General features: G+C 46.0%; 1 protein-coding gene across 1 annotated transcript in view; it reads right to left on the bottom strand.

Annotated features, from left to right (window-relative positions):
• Nucleotides 1-2,744: 2,744 nt before the first annotated feature.
• LOC121679617 (proteoglycan 4) overlaps nucleotides 2,745-19,011 on the bottom strand; it is a 64,022-nt gene continuing 47,755 nt past the window's right edge. The window contains exon 4 of the mRNA XM_042058516.1: nucleotides 2,745-3,426. Coding sequence (XP_041914450.1) covers nucleotides 3,249-3,426 — 178 coding nt within the window. The 3' untranslated portion in view covers nucleotides 2,745-3,248. The remainder of the gene's footprint in view (nucleotides 3,427-19,011) is intronic.

The raw sequence follows: 19,011 nt of genomic DNA, 5'->3' as shown, positions 1-19,011 counted from the left end.
GGAAATATAGAGCAGCTCTGTCTGCTAGAAAATGAGAGAAAACAGCAATAAAGTAGAGAATAGAGAAAGCGAGTGACCAAAACAGAGGGATGAGTGAAGGCTGGAGGAAGAGTGGCTTAGAGCCCTGTGGAGCCGGGGGTTAGATGGGGCAGAGAGGGAGAGGAAGAGGGGAAGAGAGAGGAAGTGGGGAAGAGAGAGGAAGTGGGGAAGAGAGAGGAAGTGGGGAAGAGAGAGGAAGTGGGGAAGAGAGAGGAAGTGGGGAAGAGAGAGGAAGTGGGGAAGAGAGAAGTGCAAGACTCACTAGTCTGTACTAGGGAGGAGTTTGAGACTGAGAACAGAAAGGAGTAATGGTGTGTGTGCGTGTGTGTGTGTGTGTGTGTGTGTGTGTGTCAGGAAGAGAGATTCCCTCTGTATGAGAGAAGAAAGCTGGGTGAGTGAGAGCGAGCTGGAGTGCTGTGCTGAGAGAGATTGTGAATGAGCACAGAGACAGCAGTGTGGCAGAGCGCCTACAGCATGACATGAGCATGTCAGCGCACTGGTGGCGTGGGGGGGTGGGGGGGGGGGGTGAGAGCACTCATCTTAACCGCCTTGTGACAAAGACAAAGAGATTAAGAGGTGGCGGAGGAGCAGAGAGAATAAATTGAGAGCGGAGAGGGAGAAAAGATTGTTGTATGAGAGAGAGAGAGAAGCGGTGAGAACATGGCAGGAACAGCGAGCACGTGCTCTCTCGTCTCCCTGCAGGACTGCGGCTGGAGGCAGAGTTCAGCTGCCTCGTCTCTCAGGGCCGCAGGCTGCTGCTGAACTACATAAGAGTACACTGGTGAAAGTTTTGTGACATTTGTGTTTGTGTGTGTGTGAGTATTTCTGTTTTCTTTTGCCCATGCGAGAGCGTATACTGTATGTATGTTATGCCTAAGCTCAGTTGGTTCATCAGTGGCTGGGCACATTACACATAGGCTTATTCATGTCTTCCTTTGCCTTGGAAATCACCTCACAGCTATACCTCTGTCAGGCCAAAACAAGCGCTCTCAGTCTGAACACTTCTGATTTCACCAAGATGTATTGTCTATAAAATCTCTCATAAAAAGAGCATGCTTGCTCAAAATGCCTCAAAACCGTAACATTCCATGTGAAGCACTTGACTTTTACTATAATCACTCATTTCAGAATGTCAGGCAGCAGTTTGCTGTTCCCCTGTAGGACTACAGCTAGTATCTTCAACTGAATTTGCACATTCATACTCTATGCTAGTTCTGCTAGCTTATGGTCATTGTATTGACAATAAAAGCCGACTTGAATCAGATATTTTGTAAGCACTGTGCCTATTCTACCGTCGGTCCTTGTGGCGTTTCTACCGATCCACCGCCCGCCGGCTTGCCCGCCCGCGTCTGCTGACTGCCCAGCCCACTCTGATGCGGCAGCAGGTCCACAGCAGTAGGCAGAAGGAGAGGAAATGCAATCCTGCATCGATGCAAACGCAATAATAAAAAAAAGCTGCAGCACCTGCATATAAAGATTAGAGGGGAGATTAGAGTGAGTTGCGAACGTTGAGGAGAGAGAGTAAGGGCCCGCCAGGTGAAACCCATTTGATTTTATTGGAGGTGGAGGGGAATTGGAACAGGTAGATCAAAAAGAATCCGAGTCGGATTCTCAGACATTAACTGAGAGAAAATAGGTTGCAGTGTTTATGTAATATGCAAAGCAAAGAATTTTTTTTTTAAAACCTCTGAAAAGTTATTTTCTCAACCTGCTTCTGTCTGTTTGTTATATTCCTTTGAGTTTTATTGACTGTTCAAAACAGAACAGTATATGCCGCATAAGTAATTACAGTAGAGAGTTATCTTTTCTATTCAGGTCTTATTTTATGCATTTCAGCTGAGTAGAAGCATTTTTGGGAGCTGCTGATTTCAGATCTGCTGAGCTACCAATTACAATTAAGGAGATATTCATATCAGCTATGTCTTTTATCAGTTCCTCCACTAGAAAAAAACACTTGCGTGTCTTGATTACTTCAGCCTGAGATGGTAACCAAGTGGTCAATGATGCCAGACTACCTAATCATCATAAAATAGCATGACCGAAATGCAAAGTAGAAAGGCAGAGATTGCTTGCTGGCTAGCATGGCACATTGTGGAAATAACTTTACCTCATGAATGAGTAAGAAAGTAAGAAATTCAGCTTAACCTTAACTGGCTTGTTATGAAAGAAATGACCAAATGTAAAACATGTTTTCAGCACTGTAATCTCAATGTTGGGTATCACAGTGTTCATCACTAGTCAAGCAAAGCGTAGCCAGTGTTAAAAGGGCAAAAAACAGACCTAAATCCTATGTTAGTGTTTGCTACACTGTAGGACACTGCTTTGTAAGTGATTGACCTTCACCAAACATTAACTTTGTGTCAAAAGAGATTTAGTTTGCTCTTTGAAGCCGTAACACACCACTAAATAAGCTGTCCCCTGCCACAAACAAAGCTCCTTGCCAAACTTCTCTCACCTCACCCTGCACCATGAAGCCCACTGAAGTGTGTTCACAGATTTGGCAGACTGAAGGACCAATCCATGTCCTTGAAATTTTTAATGGTAATATGAGATAAATGTGTTCTAATCTGTTTCAATGAGCTTGTCAAAGCTTTTTAAGCTATATTGATATTGAGTATCTATATTAGCATAATCTTTTAAGGACATTTTTGTTGAGAGACAGAAACTTCAACACAGATTATTTGTGTAGTAAAATATTTTATAGAGCCGTAAATGTACTTTTTTTCCTCTGAAATATAGCATTCACAAACTTGTAGAACTCTCTGTTATGTACACATTTTTATTATCTGACTTCACATAATGCTTGCCTGCAATGGATCGGGGCAGCACGGCATGATAGTGAAATTCAAGAGATCATTTTAAAAGCTTTAAGGAAGTGTAATAATAGTCCTTTTTGTCTCTCAAAGAGATGAATTTCTTTTTCTCTCTTTTTAGTTTTTATTTCGAAGTATAAAAGCTGGTGTTCTGACCCTCATAGTTCCAAAAAGTGATGACGATAAATCCCTCTTCACCTCCCCCCTCTCCCTTCCCTCATCCTCCATTCCTTTCTCTCTCTCTCCCCCCTCGTCTCTCCTTTTTGTCATTGTCCCTGCATCCCCATCTGTCCATCCTCAGTGTTCCCCTTCCCCTCCGTCCCGTTGTCTCTCAGCGGTTATCGCGGGACCTCTGCGCCCTTCTCCCGCATGGGGGACACCGGCGCCTCCTCCTCCTCAGAGGAACCAGAAGCACTTCTTGCGGCTCTTCTTGACGGACTGCGGGGAGTCCTGGTTGCGGCCCGGGGGCGACTGCAGCACCGTCTGGGGGGAGCCCTGCTCGGACTCCTGCGGCTCGGGGACCTTCCAGGCACGCGTCACCTGGCCCTCCTGCAGACGGAAGTCGTGCTCCACGCTAGCGAGGAGAGATGGAGAGGAGGAGGAGGAGGAAGAGAAGGGGGGAGGACAAACACAGAGGGAGGGAGAGGACATGAAAAGAGAGGTGGAGAGAGGGTGAAAGAAACAGAAGAAAGAAGAGGTGGTTAGAGTCTGGGAAAAGATAGGAAGTTGCTACGTCAGTGCTTATGTTGACATTTTCCGTTCAGCAGTCGCCCACGCACACCCTCACATCCAACACCACCCTACCTCCACCAATCCCGTCGCTGCCACCCCGTGAAAGAGAACGTCTTGAGCTAATATGCCATGAATAAATAATTGTCCAGAGTGTGTGATCTGCCACGCAGGGTGGATATCTGGTGCTCGTGCTCTTAAAGTTTGTCAGCAACTCTGAGTGGCTGCAGAATGACTGCTGCTGATGAAGCAGTGGCCTACTTCTGGCTGTGAGGAGGAGGAGGATGTTGATGGTGGTGATGATGATGATGATGATGGTGGTGGTGATGATGATGATGATGCTGGTGAGGAGATGAGGGCTGAAGATAACTGCCTCTGCTGAGAGGTGGAGAGGGCAGCCGCGTAGCAGGAACAGCACTGCCGCTGCTGCCGCACAACAATGAGTGCTAAGAGAGGAACAAAAACATTTGAATAACAGATTATGAGACGAACACACACACACACTCTCGCTCCCTCAGACACACACAGATATATAGACAGTATATACACACAAATTCACACACCCACACATCCTTGCTCACTCTGACACACATACAAATTCACACAAATGTAGACACACACAAACACACGCCCACACAGTCATGCTCACACACGCGCACACACACACACACAGAAGTAGGCATACCAATTGAGAGCCCTGTAGACAGATGTGCTCTATAGATACATCCAGTTCAGTAGAGCGCAGCGTCACTAGTTGAGAGTGTGTGGGTGGAGAACACCTCTCTGAGCTGATAGACTCTCACGCTCCTGCCTGCCTGCCTGCAGAAGCAGGAGAGGAAAAAAACGCCACGCAGCCAAAGCTGATGGAGCGAGATCCTCCAGTCATGCCTGACACTGGGAGCGCTCAACACAAGCGTTTTACACACGCGCGACAACAAACAGCTCTGTGCACATCTGACACACACAGTGTCACACACACACAAAAATAGAGCCCTGGCGTTTTTTTTTTAACAGGCGATATCTGAAGTCATGTCTGACAAAGAGGCCCGAGCAGCCAAGTGTTAGACAGAGAGCATTAAACACAAAGTTTAACACAGATGTTCTGTGGAGACCAGCTTATGAAATATGACAAGGGAAACGCCAGCTGGGAGAGAGAGAATAGTCCGCCCGAAACGTAGACAGCTGAGTGTGCCGTTGATCCTCTGACGTTTACTACAGTGAAAACCCCAATAGACGTACCTTGGGGGCATCAAGCACAAATTAGTCTTAGTTTCCCTTGTGCACTGACATCTGATAAGACCTGTACAGCTTACACTTGTCTGTCTGAGGGAACTTTGAACATGAAGTGTTCAGTGGAAGTTCTTAAGCCTAGCCCACACAGTACATTGCCACCGCTAACTCAACCACGGGGTAGAGAACATCTTTAGCCAAAAAATTGGCACAGAGAATGTCTACAACAAAGAACACCCGTCGTGAAGACAAGCACACGTGAGATACTGTGCTCCTTCTGCTCGGCTATATAAATAAATAAATAAATCACTCTCCCTAAATTCTCTCGCTTGCAGCCTGCGGAAATAAACCCGATAAATCCTGTCTGAAAATGACCCATGCAACAACATGGCATAAAGAACGCGAGCGGCCCAGGCTGACAGTGGAGACGCTCACAGCATACAGACTCACAGAGAGCACCTACTGCGAGGGAGGGCCTTGTATTCACCAAGCAAGCAGACTAAAGCCCTTAACCCCTCTCACCAAACCTCCCCTACCCTCTGTCATTTACCTCCCACCACCACTAGCCCACGCTCCACTGTCCTGCACAAAGCCCATCTCCCTGGCGGGCTTCATTTCTGCAGTGTTGTTCTTCTGTGATAAATCACCTCGGAGGGGTGGGGGGGGGGGGGGGGGTCCGGCATGATCAAGGCACCGTCTCCCCCAGCCCCCAAGTCCTAATTATCTCAGCTCCGAGCTCTGCAAGCGCAATCCTCACCCCCTCTCTGGCTCGCTCTTTCTCTCTCCTTCTCTTTTTTTTCTTTCCATCTCTTTCTCGCTCTCTCACTCTACATCCAACTTCCTCTCTGCATATTGCTCATACACACACACACACAAGATATGTCTTGGATAATCTGACGCTGAGCAGCCGTGTCAGATTTGACTGCTATCAGGATGTTTAAGGAAACCTGCTGCCAAACATGATCTGTGGTGATGCTGCTACTGCTGTTAACACAAAGCCTATTTTTTGTACTGTTTATGTACATTTTAGGCGAAATGGCTGTTGTTTGCTCGTGATGCAATGATTGAAAAACGGCTAAAATGCAGCCGTGATCACCATGCCTTGTTCTGGAAAGGCAGCCCGAGACGACGCCACTGTGGTTGCCGCAAAAACAAACATCTACTTGGATGTGCGCTGCATGGTAATGCATCTGAACGAAAATGCTTGAATTTCCAGCGGGACAGTCATTTAGACGAGGTGACTTTGGTCACAAAGTCAAGTGTCCCAAAATGCCTTTGCAACTAATGCAGTGTGTGGCAGCACTAACATGTCTGAAAATAAACTTTCCAAAAAAAGGCCGAAAACAAACATTGCCCAGAGCAACAAGACGACCAACAGATATTTATACACACCTTATATATATGTTATTACCTTGGACACTGGATCTTTAAAAGTCTTTTAAAATGCTTTTATTTCAGCTTGTTTGTTTGTGTTTGTATGCTAGGTACATACAATCATTTAAAAATAAATGATTAAAAAAAGCGTGTGATCCATTGTAATACTGCAACATGTGTACTGAATGATTCTGTTGGCATGTGTTGTATTCATTTGCCTATAGTGCATACCTACAGTACAGTATACTTGGAACAGGTAGAGCATCACATTTGAAAGTACTTGTATGCAGTCATGAGAAATATCTTCACACTCTCTGCATGTGTCAGACTGCAGTGTCACACATAGGGACCTGCGAGGCGAGGAAGGGGAATGACTTGTGGACAGAGGAGGGGGGGGGGGGGGGGGGGGGGTTATATGGAGTCCTGCAGGGGACTTTGAGTGGATCTCGCCACGGCGCTTTTGAGAGCAGGATCTGACCGAAGGAAATTGAGACCGGATGATGCGGCGAGCTTTAAGTGGGTGTGTATGGGTGTGAGAAGGGGTGCTGTGCTGTCACATTTAAAAAGGCTACGAGCCGTAATAGGTTGTCGGCTGAAATGCCGTCTCTAGGGCCAATCACTGTGCGGGCTCTTCGCTAGACTAAGTGAAAGGCAGCCGGCGCTCTGCGCTTCCAATTTATAGCTGGGGAAGGCTTCATTTGATTTCACAGTAGAGAGCTGACAGATGAGAGTGAAATCTGATGATGTCTCCAGCTGTAGCGGAGTCACATGTTCCTGTAGATTAGTGAGAAAGACTACACATCATTAGAAGCTCAGTTTCTACTATGTGTATGCATTTGTGTGTGTGTGAAAGAGAGACGGAGAGAGAGTGTGTATGTTATGTGTGTGTTTTGGCATGTTTCTCCCGTGTCCTTCAGGAAGTGAGTCTTTGTTTATGCCCGTGAGTTAGGGAGGCGGTGTTCAACAAAGGCTAATCTCTGGCGCTAATCTGCGAGACGATAAACCGAGTGCGTTGAGCTCACGTTTATCTGCGGAATTATGGCAGCGTTTACATCTGCCGGAATTGAGGACAAGTGCCTCCAAGACACGATTTAAAAAGTGCTCTGCTCCGACAGAATGAGTCAGGCTCCAACCAGCGCCGCACTCCCCCACTCCAGATCTTACGCTGTTAGTGCCGTCTCACTGAACATAGGCGAGATAACCACCGCCGCAGCTCATAACCATGCTGTTTAACAGCAATAACCACTCTACAGCAATTATGCTCTCATTGCTGTTGCTACTGTTACCACTTTTATTATTATGACATTAGGAATATTGGCCATATTGCTGTTATTACTTCCATGACCATTATACTGATGCTACTATTGATCCCGCTACTAAGACAGCTGCTAGTATTAACTACGAACACGGTTATTGACTGATGCATAAAATAGTGTTTCATCCTGAAGTGGAGGGCTATTTTTATAAAGTCCTGTAGCAGGGGGAGAGAGTGGCCTCAACCTCTGTGTGGTAGATTAAAGTTACTGTGTTTCTGTGTGGAAAAAGGTTGAACTCGCTACATGTTTCTTTGGCCACCTCAGCAATTATTTTGCTGCCGGGGGTCAATTTCATTGATCTTCTAGAAGCGGGGGGGTGTGGGGGGTAAGAATTACTTGGCCATCTAAGTTGATTTGTAAACACCTCAGTCATGCCAACTTCCAGTTTATTTGTACAAAGTTTTTTTTCCCTTTTGCTTTGAAATGCAAATCTGAAGATCTGATTGTGTCACTCTTATCAGATGGGAGAGGGCATTCATTTCCACATGAAAGTCTTTTTATTTTGAAGGGGTGGTTCAGGATTTTGGACATAGGACCTCATTTCCAAGTTAGCAAGTGTGATATTTATCAGTGGAGACCGTTTTCAACACGTTTCATCCAGTCTATTTGCAGAGTTCGCAGGTGCTAGGCTAGCTGAAGTCAACGGTATGTGTTAGCCAGTCTCACCCACTCCACAGTACAACCGAGGCAAATAAATTGGAACGCCAGACTATCAATGTAAATGTCTGTGTTAAATAGTTTTACAAATGAAACTATCCTTTGGCGTTCTGATAAATATCACACTTGCTAACTTGGAAATGAGGTCCTATGTCCAAAATCCTGAACCACCCCTTTAAAGGTTGTATAAGCGATGGCAGGGTAACGTCACTTCTGTTGACATTCAAACAAAACAGGGAGCTAGCTCGCTACTCCCTCCCCCTCCCTCCCATGCAATTGAAACTCTCCTGAACGCGCATCTCATCGGTTATTGGTTGGAACATTTTATTTTGCCTTTGAGGTGTTGGCAACACTTGTTGGTAGCAAATGTTTTTGTGTGCAGATCTCAGCCTAGGCTGCCTACAGAAACGCGTTTTTTGACGGCCTGCTTATGGGGCAGGCAGCTAGCGGATCGTTAGGAAAGATTAGATGAATGTGATCATTTATGTTTGGGCCTTTTTTGGGCCTGCAATCGCTGATACAACTTTTAAGGTGGTAAATGCTGTGTGTGAGTGTGTGTGTGTCTGTGTGTGTCTGTGTGTGTGTGTTTGAAAGGGAGGGCTCTATGGACAGGTGGGTGTCCCTGTGTAACTGGCAGAGACATTAAGGAGCGTATTTGAAAATGTAAAAGTAGTCTTGGGAACAACAAGAGCTACCCAAAACAACACCAGCATGCTTCCTCTGTGTAGCCTAGAAATCTAGACGCGCCCCTAGCGGCTGCCAGGGCTAGTCTAGCAACTCTCCGTTGGCTTGTGAGCTCTAGAAATCGAAACTTAATCAGGGCATTGAAATCGTGTATAGAGTCGTTTGGTGGGCTTAACATAATGATTGATGGCAGAGTTGCAACGGTTTGGCTTGAATTCCCTGCTACTTGAAAACAAATATCCTATTGCGTCCTATTGCGTGCAGAGGGAATTTGAAAGATGACTGATTATCCCGCCCCTCGGACTGAGCACTGCGAGTGCCCAGACCCTACATTTTAATGTGGGTCTGGCTCGCCAGGCTATCCCCTGTGTCTATCCAGATGGAAAGACAAAACAGCACTCATCAGAAAGGTACAGGTGTCTGTGTTGATGCATGTGTATGCAGGCATGCATGTCTTTGTGTGTGTACCCTTTGTGTACCTAGATGTCCGTCTGTGTTCGTGTGTTACTGTAGCAGTCACATTTCTTCTTGGTAATTCTTTATTGCTTTCATTAGGGTATAGCATTTATTACTGTGTGAACCACATGATCTCTTCAGCTTCATCAGCAAACACAACACGGCATTAAGAGAGGGGCTTTGTGTTATGCAAGCAGAGCAAAGCCATAGGTATTTCTGAAGATCTCTGGGACTGAATGTAATTCTGTCAAGCTACGAAGTATGGGAATAAGAACAGCCCCCTGTGAAGGCACCAGTGCCACAGTCATGTTTTTATTATGACTAGAGCTCCGAAGTTTCAAAAGCTACAGGCTCAAGAGAATATCTGGAGACACAGACAAGAAACAAGAATAGTACAGTACAGTGCGCACACACACACACGCGCACTCACACACACACATGCACAGGGAGAGAGAACAGGCAGTCGGACACAGAAATTAACTCTGCTCAAGCAACTGTGTGTGTCAGGCATAAAAAACAAGTGTGTGTGTGTGTGTCCATGTGTTTGTTTGTTTACTGGGCAGAGACAGGCAGTGTTATGATCTGATGCAATCTCATCTCCACACTAAAATACCCCACAACAGCTGCTCCTAACTGGGGACGGTCAGGATCACGCACCTCCGGCAGAAAGCTATTACATGGCCCCCCCTCCTCTCTCCTCTCTCGCACTGCACACTTATCTCACTCGCACCATCTCATCAAACAACCGCAGATACAACCACCCTGCGCCAGCGTAACACCGATCATTATCAGCCCATCCATAAAACCTAAGGGCGCATGAAAATAGGTGAGCTTTTTCACGCTCCGGTCTCAGCCAGCCTGGTTAAGCCTTCATAACACGTTAATAAAGTGTTAATTACATGTTATAGCGCCACGACGTTGGGGTTGGCATCACTGCGTAAGGCTGAGTTGATGTTGGCTTTTACCAAGCTGCCTGCAGATGGCGGAGATCTGTCTCAGATGGAGGACTGGGCATGAGCAGACAGAAAACTGAAAGGGGGATTATGGGAGAGATGGCGTAGCGTCCTCCCAGCAGTCGAGTCTAAATAAATGACTCCCCAGGGTAAGTGTGGTGCAAATTTGGCAGGGCGTGTCTGTGGAGGGGGAGCCGTGTGATCACATCCACATGAGCCGAAGCAGTAGCCGTGATTCATCTAATCTTCTCCTAACGCGGTTTTATTTTAGGCTGTTTCTTTAATGTGAACTGAATGTTTTAAAGATTGTTGCCAGTGCTTCTTTCCATGACTTTTCCCAATGACTCTGTCTCTTGTCATCTGATCTTGAAAAATCTTTTGGAAGTTTCTATTTTCACTGATAGAACATAAACTTTTCAAAAAAAAAAAAAGTGAAGCGGGGATTGCTCTTCAAAACAAAAACGAGACTCGCAAAACCCCGCAGCAGGTGTTGCATCCGCTTGTGACAGCTCACATTTCGCCGCTAATGTTATTGATGTGCACGGAGCACACGCCAGTCCCCATCACATCAAACCGTATTAATGTATTCGTCAGGCGTCTTGTCATCCGAGCTCGGCAAGTGGCGAATGCCATCATAGTGCATGACATGAGTTTCATATTTCTACTCAACCACTTTGCACTAATGGAAATGGGGTCTGTGATTCATCCAATTAGGCTGACTAGAAACCCCAAACGCACATTCCAAGAATCTCTTCTTTTCTCCGCATCGTGCTTCCGTCATCTGATAAAAAAAAGTTCAAGCTTGAAAAAAAAAAAAAAAACATAGAACGGAGAGTTTTTGAAGCAGGACGGCTTCACAAGGGTTGAGTCTCTCTCTCTCTCTCTCTCTCTCTCTCTTTTTCTTTCTGTCTTTCTCTAATTTAGCTGTATGGAAATGGCTGTGGTGGTGATGGAGGATGGCCGCCTTGTCTGCACTGTGTAAATGTCCCACTCCATCGCTTGTTAACAAGTGCGGCTGCACGGAAGTGGCAGTAGACCTTTCACTTGACCTTTAAATGTGTAATAAAGTTAGAGACTGAGGGGAAGTGGAGGAGACAGAAGCAGAGAGAGAGAGACAGAGGGAGAGTACAGAGAGAGAGAGAGATTAGGGAGAGAGAAAGAGTGAGAGAGATGGGGAGAAGGGAAAGAGAGAGAGAGAGAGAGGGGGGAAATAGATGGAGAGTCAGAAAAGAGTGCGAGGGAGATGGTGAAGCGGAGAACACAGCTGACAGAGATTGGGAGAGATTGAGTACAGGAGCCTAAGAGAGAGTTGTGGAGAGGAGCAGAGATGGAGGGTGGGGGAGGTTGACTGAACGAATGAGAACTGAGGGTGGGGGGGGGGGGGGGCTGTAGAAAATGAGATGGAGATTCAGGGAATTTAGATGTGTGCTCACAGGCAATTCCCCCTCCCTCCTCCATGTGCCTGTCCTCCTCCGTCCAGTCGTCCACGGTGGAGCTTCAATCTGACACCCGACCTCACGCCCCCTCCACCTGAGCCAGAGAGGCCAGTGGCACAGGCTCACCTCATCCTCTGTGTGCACCCAAGACAATCATAGCCCCAAACACACACACACACACACACACTCCTGTGGGTCTCTGTGAGTGAGAGGCCATTGGGAGCCTCTGTCTGGTGTCATAAATGCCCGCTGCTTTGCACGTGGCAGGGCCATGCCTGGCTTGGCAAGGTTTTTTTTTTTATGGCGCAAGTTGCCCATTCTGACGTCTCACCAAAGCCTGAATCATCGGGAGGCGGCCATGCGATTGTGAGAAGCCAGGGGATGAGACTGTCAGTCAAGCAGGGGAACCTGGTTGGAGTCATATATCAGGTGTTTATAGGTTTCACACAGATAGCACATGTGCCCACACAAACACACACACACACACACACACACACACTCATACAGCCATACATGTACAGACACACACATACACTCCCGTAGAGGTATGCATGTCCACACACAAAGCACCGAGCTGAAGACACACAAACACACAATATATACTTGACTGCACCCATTCTGAACACACACACAAAGGTACACACACAAACATAACTCTAGAACGTGTGGTTTCTTACAAAAATCACACATACACAGAGAGCAAGGCTTGGAGAGGAGGAGAGAGAGAGATAGCTGATGAAGTATGAAGAGAAGGCTTTGGTGGGTGGAGATCTGACAGAGAGGGTGAGAAGGAAGCAACCGTCCGGATTAAAACTGAAATTGCACTCTCGGAGTAAAGTTTAGGAGAAGTGGAGCGTGGCTCAAGGTCTCAGTGTGTGCACGGGTTATTCTGAATTACGCACAGGAGTCTGGGTGGGTGTTTGTAGGGATGTTTACATGTGACTGTTAAAGTCCACCCATTTACACAGCAATGTGCTGGTGTCAAAGTGTCTGAGATGTATATATTCAGTATGTGTCCTATATGAGAGCAGCAAGTATTGTGGGACCTTCAAAAAAGATGCTTAAGTTTATTTGCATTCTATTGACCAGAGGGAAATTATCCACATATTCAGTAATGATAATTTTTAAATGCTTGGAGCCATAGTGTGTACTTCAAGTAATTGAAGTATTTTAGTAAAATACAGATCACAAATCCAACAAATCAAGTCAGTTCAGCAATCAAACAATCAGAAATCGTCTCTTATTTCTGTACAGAATTTACAAATATTAGAAGAAATTACACCCATTTCTGCTACCACCTTGTGAAATACCTAGCACCATGATTTATCATTTATAATGATCAAAATATTTCTAAAAAGAAATTGTAAATGTCCACAACAATAGTTTTTCTAAAATCCAGCTCCAACAGATGTGACTGCAGACTTTGCCAGCAATTACATCTTTGCAATCACTCAGCCAGAAGCACAATCAAAGAAATTGGCCAAAAACAAACAGGGAACTAAGGTGGATCTTTAAAAATGCTCAGAAGTAAGGAGTGTAAAAGCGAGTGAGTTGATACAATCTGAAAGTAAAAAACACTTTTTAGATGCTGTAACAAGACATGGAAAAGGTTCAGTAGATAAATGATATTAACATTACTAGCTGAGGAGAGGGTAAATAAAGCAAAGCTACTAGATCTGGTGATCCACATGCTTAACGGGTAGATTGTGAGGAAGGAAACGGGTGACGCGCATGGCGGACAAGAGGGAGATTGATTATGCAACAGCGTGAAGAGATGGAAGATCTCATGAGAGAGGGAACTTCAGGTTGATGCATGAGAAGATCAAAGGACTCACCAGAGGGAAAAAGAAACCACGGAGAGAGAGAGAGAGATGGAAAGAGAGAGAGAGAGATGGAAAGAGAGAGGGAGAACATCATTAACACTGAAGATAGGGAGCGCCAGGATGCAAACACAGGTGATGTGGGGAATACATTAAGGAATCATTTGAAGATGGCAGGAAAGAGGAGCCAGAGCCCAGTCACCAGACTCCCCCTCCTCCCTAAAAACGACCACCCTGCTGCTTGAGACACAGTGGGTACACAGAAGAAAAATGAGTTAGATCTGATGAAACATTGGAAATAGGGGCATGCTGAACACCGTGATAGATGGCCATTTTGTATTTCGGGAAACAAGAATGATGCGGTGACAAAAATGTACTGTGTCAAACATATTTCATACCAGATGGATGAGTCAATAGTAGCGCAATGCTTAAAAAAATCAAAGAATCTGTCAAGCATTGCTTTCCTTGGAGCATCCAGAATAAAAGACCAGGCTCAGTTTCTGTCTCAGTGATTATGAGGAAAGGGATTTGTGAATGGAAACATGCTGATTTAACAATCATCTCAACCAATGCTAAGAACACAAGGGTGATGGGGAAGCTGCAGGAATCACACAGCACAGTCATACTGTATGTAGAGATGAAGTTCTAAATCTGTGTTTTTCAATGCCAAAAGTGGAGTGTGTGTGTGTCTGTGTTCCTTCAGAACTGTGTGAAATGTTAAGCTAATTTCTGTAGCTATCTCACCAGGTACTGTACTTATTTGCAATATGAGGTTAGCATGTGACTGAGTACTGTGTATGGGGAAAAACAACTTGTATGCTTGTCAAATATGTTTGTATGACAAGATCATTTAATGAAGCAACAGTCCCCTTCACTGTGTGGTTGAAAATATCTATTGAAAATCTATCTGGAAATCGGTCAGACTTAGGCTAGTGGATACAAGTAGGCCCTATGTTTATAGATAGTTTATGGCTAGAATTCTGTGAAATTTGGGGTCCTAAGGCCAGTCCAGTATTTATGCATAATGCAAGAACTAAAACAAGGCTGAGAACAGAACTGGAGACTATGTGGGATGAGGGTGATAAAAGAACAAGATTATAATCTTCAAATGCAATCACCATTCCAGCGCTGTAAGCAAGATAACATGTTTACTCTAACCAGGTGGGGAAAGAACCTTTAGCACAAAGTGCATTAAAAAGGATTTGCATGACAACGAGCGAATGTATTCTCCAAAACAGGATTTGCATCCTAACGAATGACAACAGCGCCCAAACAAAACACTGCATTACTGCTCATCTGGTTGTGGGAGACTGCGTCAGCACATGTTGTGTGTGTGCATGTTTGTAAATGTATCCAGCATGCAGCCTGTTGTAAATAGGTGTGTGTGTGTGTGTGTGTGTGTGTTGACCAGGACAGACTGGACAGAGGAGGAGGAAGAAGAGGAGGATGGCCTGAGTGATGCGACTATTGAGTGATGGCTGCCAGAGCGGAAGGAGCCCACTAATGAATGTCTGCGGAGAGGCGGAGGAGGTCAGAGGAGAGCAGTGGGGGATGAGGGGAACAGGGAGGATAGATGGACGGAAAGATAGACAGAGCCAGAGAGAGAGGGAGAGAGAGAGAGCGATGAGGGTCAGGGGAGAGGTGTGGGGGGATTGGACAGGAAAATACATTAAAAAAAGAGAAGGAGAGAGAGATAAAAAAAAAGATAGACATCCAATAATAAATCTTGTGAGAAGGTTGTGTGGTCATCGCAGTCAACCATATAAAATATTTTGGCTTGCACGCACAGTACATATTCCTCCCACTTGCACATGTAAACCACATACAAACATGTGGGGGTTATTTCGTGCTGGTTAAGATTTAATGTCAAGGCAGGCCTGTGGGCACAGGTGGAAAAGAGAGGCGATGGGAGGGGAGGAGAAGAGGGGGAAGGGGAAGAGGGTTAAAGTGTGCACAGAAGCAAAACGGGAAAATCTGCAAGAAACAAGACAAGCTGTTGGTCCGAGACCTTTACGAAGATTAAAGACCGAGAGAAACGGCACCGACATCAAAGAGCTGGCCTGAGAATTAGGATAAAACAAGCCGTGATCTATAGGCTATAAATCAGGCCGCACGTTTAATCCGAATAGAAATGTGGCAGCGTTTGACACCCATTCTAAAAACAGCCGTTGCCTCCCCCACCCTCCTCTGCTTAACATAAGCATCTTGAAAAACAAATCTTGCCGTGGGAGAAATGTGGTCACGGTGAACCCGTAACCGATTCAGAATGTGCGTTAGAGCACACAAACACACACACACACACACACACTAATGCACACACTCACACACAGAAATATAGAGATTTTCACGCCGTTTCCCATCCTATTCAGTTCTCTCCGGTGACATTTTTAGTAAACGGTGACACCAAACAAACCTGTCTCAGGCATTGCAGCCAATTACATGCAGTGTGAATCTTCTCCCATAGACCTGAGGTTACTGTCGTGATGTAAGGGAATGAATTGCAGGAGCAATCAATATATGCGGATGGGTTGAGAGAAAGAGAGAGAGATAGGGTGAAAGGGAGAGAGAAAGAGAGAGAGAGCGCTCCTCCTCCCATTTCCTCTTTATGCTGTTATCTTAAGACTCCGCTTTCCTTTTGCCTTGAGTGCCATTGTTTCCAGAAGAGCACTGAAAAGACGTTAAGAAGTCAACCTATTGTTATGCTACTGTTATTCTCGCCTCTGTTTCTTTGCACTGATTTAGCAACTTCATACATACACACACACACACACTCACACTCACTGACTGATAAATACAAAAAGGCGTAAAACAAAACAAAAAAATCCATGCACACACAGAAACCCCTTTCTCTCCCAGTCTCCTTCACATACAAGGACACACACCCAATATTCATGCACTCATTTTTTTACACAGTGACACACAACACAACATATTTAAAACAGAAGTACAGTAAATGTATAAACACCCAAACACACAGACACATATAGACACACACACACACACACACACACACAGTGCCTGTGGTTATCTGTTTGTTAGTAATGGTTGGGGGATTTGCAGGCGGGGCAAGGTCTGGCCCTGCCGCAGTGTCTCTCCTGAGGGGTAATGCAGTCTATCAGCGCGGGGATTTGGCAGTACTGACACAGCTATTGATCAGGCAATGTAATCAGGATCAAAGTGAGATATGTCTATAATCCCCCTCTGCTCTCCCTCTCTCTCCTTCTGAAGCTGCTGGCCTGTCACTCCCGCTCTGTCTCTCCTGAGAGGGCGCCGGCGAGATTAGATTATTTATGTGCACTCGTATCGTCATATCAACAGCCAGTTCAAACGTTTGCTCGGATGATCCGTCAGTTTGTGTCGCGGCCCCCGCGACAAACAAAGGCGACCGAAATAGACAGCGGAGGGTGGACAGCAGGCGTGAGGAAGGGGAGGGAGGCGGCGTGGAGCTCAGCGGGCGATCAGCTAACCCCCCACTCCTGCCCCACCCTCACCCCCCAGCCACACCACACACGGCGTCCTTCTCGGCTGAACGCTGAGTCTCCAGCTCAATTGAGCGTTGAGGAGAAACACCAGTGCTATTTTATGGCGGCATTTTATCACCTTGTGCTAATTTGGCCCCTCTCTCTTGCTTGGCTGCATCATGCAATGCGCAATTAGCAATTAGTGCCTTGCCCGCATCTGCATCCAAAACACCCATACACACCCCCACGCTCCTCCTCACCCCTCCAACCACCCAGCAGTTACCTCTCACAGATCCAGGGGTGCAGGGGCTGAGGAGTGTGCCATTAGACAGGAGTTCTAGATAGGATGAGGAGGAGGAAGAGGAAGTCACGACGAGGCTGCCACACTCTCACGCCCAGCAGCAGGCATGTAATCTCTGTGGACTGAGATGTAATTTAAAACTGATTGTAATGCTCTTACTCTCCTCCCTCTCTCTCTCTCTCTCCCTCCCTCCCTCCCTCCCCTCTCCCTTTTGGTCCCAGTAATGTGGAAGGAAAAAGTGGGTGAAGGTATTCCCAAAGGAGAATTCTCATAGGTTTCTTGCCGTCTCTGACTTGTGCTTGATAGTGATGCCTCTGCCACTCTGAACTCGCTGAACACGACACACACGCACACCCAAATGCTACAAAAATAATGGCTTTCACAGAGTTATGAAGTCGGTGACAATCAATCTGTGTGAGTGAGGAGTGCTGGAGCCTTAGTAAAAGAGCCCAGCCCAGGGCTTGTACTGATCAATCACTCCCACCCCCCACCCCGGCCTTGCGCAGCCGGATGGTCAGCAAACGAACACCGCAGCAGAAAATAAATAAATAGACATCCTCCACACATGCATCTGTCCTGCTCCACAGCCTTGTTTAATATGCCATGGTCGTTACTGCAGTCACACTTCACGGCCACCTGGAGTTGAGGAATAACTGCACACAAACGCGCACACACACACACACACACACACACACACACAGATTAGGTTCTCCATCCTATCACAGCGATGGTGACAGAAGAAGCAGGTGGACGTGGCTACTTGACTAAACTCTCCTTTTGAAGAGAATAGGTATTGCATTGTTTGATGGTGAAATGAAAGGCCGCTTGTCGGTATGCATGGCAAAGCAAGAGAGCTGGACGTGTCTAAAGAAGAAGAAAAAAAGCTGAAAGTTAATGACGCACGCATAGCATGCAGAGGTCACATCGAGAGGGGCCAACGTTCCATGTCAGTGCACTCACGCTGTGTGCGCATGTATGGGATGAGCCCATCTGCATACTAAATGCATCTGTCTTTTACAAAGCGTGTTAAATGAATTAAAGAGAGTTTTAGCATTCAAACAAGATCTGTGATATCTCCCTCACCGCCAGGCACTTTGAAAAGTATCAGGCTCTCAGCTATGTGCGAAATGACGCATCGCAGCTATTGTTCCACCCCTGCTCCCTGGAGGGTCAGAATGAGAGGAGAGAGAGAGTGTGAGGGAGAGCAAGAGACTGAGAGAGGTAAAGAGATAGTGAGAAAGAGAGCGAGCGAGGGAGAGAAAGAATCGCTGATTCTAATCACAGAAGCAAAAAGACGAACCTCAGCAAAAGGAAGTCATTAAAAATGAACAATAAGATGTCAGCCCCCGGAGTGACTAGCATCATTACGAGCCCGCCTTCACACGAACTACAGCTAACCTGCGCCAGATAAGCGCTTCCAACTCCAAACTAAACATTGCTGTTGTCCAAGCCCACACAGTCACGCTGCAAGCTGGCCTGATTTTGCAACTTTTAACATCGTGCACTCACTGCTTAATACACCCTAGCTTCCACCTGCCCTGCTGAACACACACTCTTTAGTAAAGAAATATATAACCGTACAGTCTTTACAGACTCTACTTAAGTTTAATATTTATCCCTATTTCAAAGCCTGTGCTTATTCTAGTTCAAATACATCAATCATCACAAAGTAAAAATCAATCTCTTTCCAAGTCCCTTCTCGATATTGAAGAATATATTTCTTTTGTTCCTGTAGGGGTTAT

This window comes from Alosa sapidissima, chromosome 13 (assembly GCF_018492685.1).
Source record: "Alosa sapidissima isolate fAloSap1 chromosome 13, fAloSap1.pri, whole genome shotgun sequence".
Classification (NCBI taxonomy): Eukaryota; Metazoa; Chordata; class Actinopteri; order Clupeiformes; family Clupeidae; genus Alosa; species Alosa sapidissima.
The sequence above is the reverse complement of the archived record's forward strand: the minus strand, read 5'-3'. Positions and strand labels throughout refer to the sequence as shown.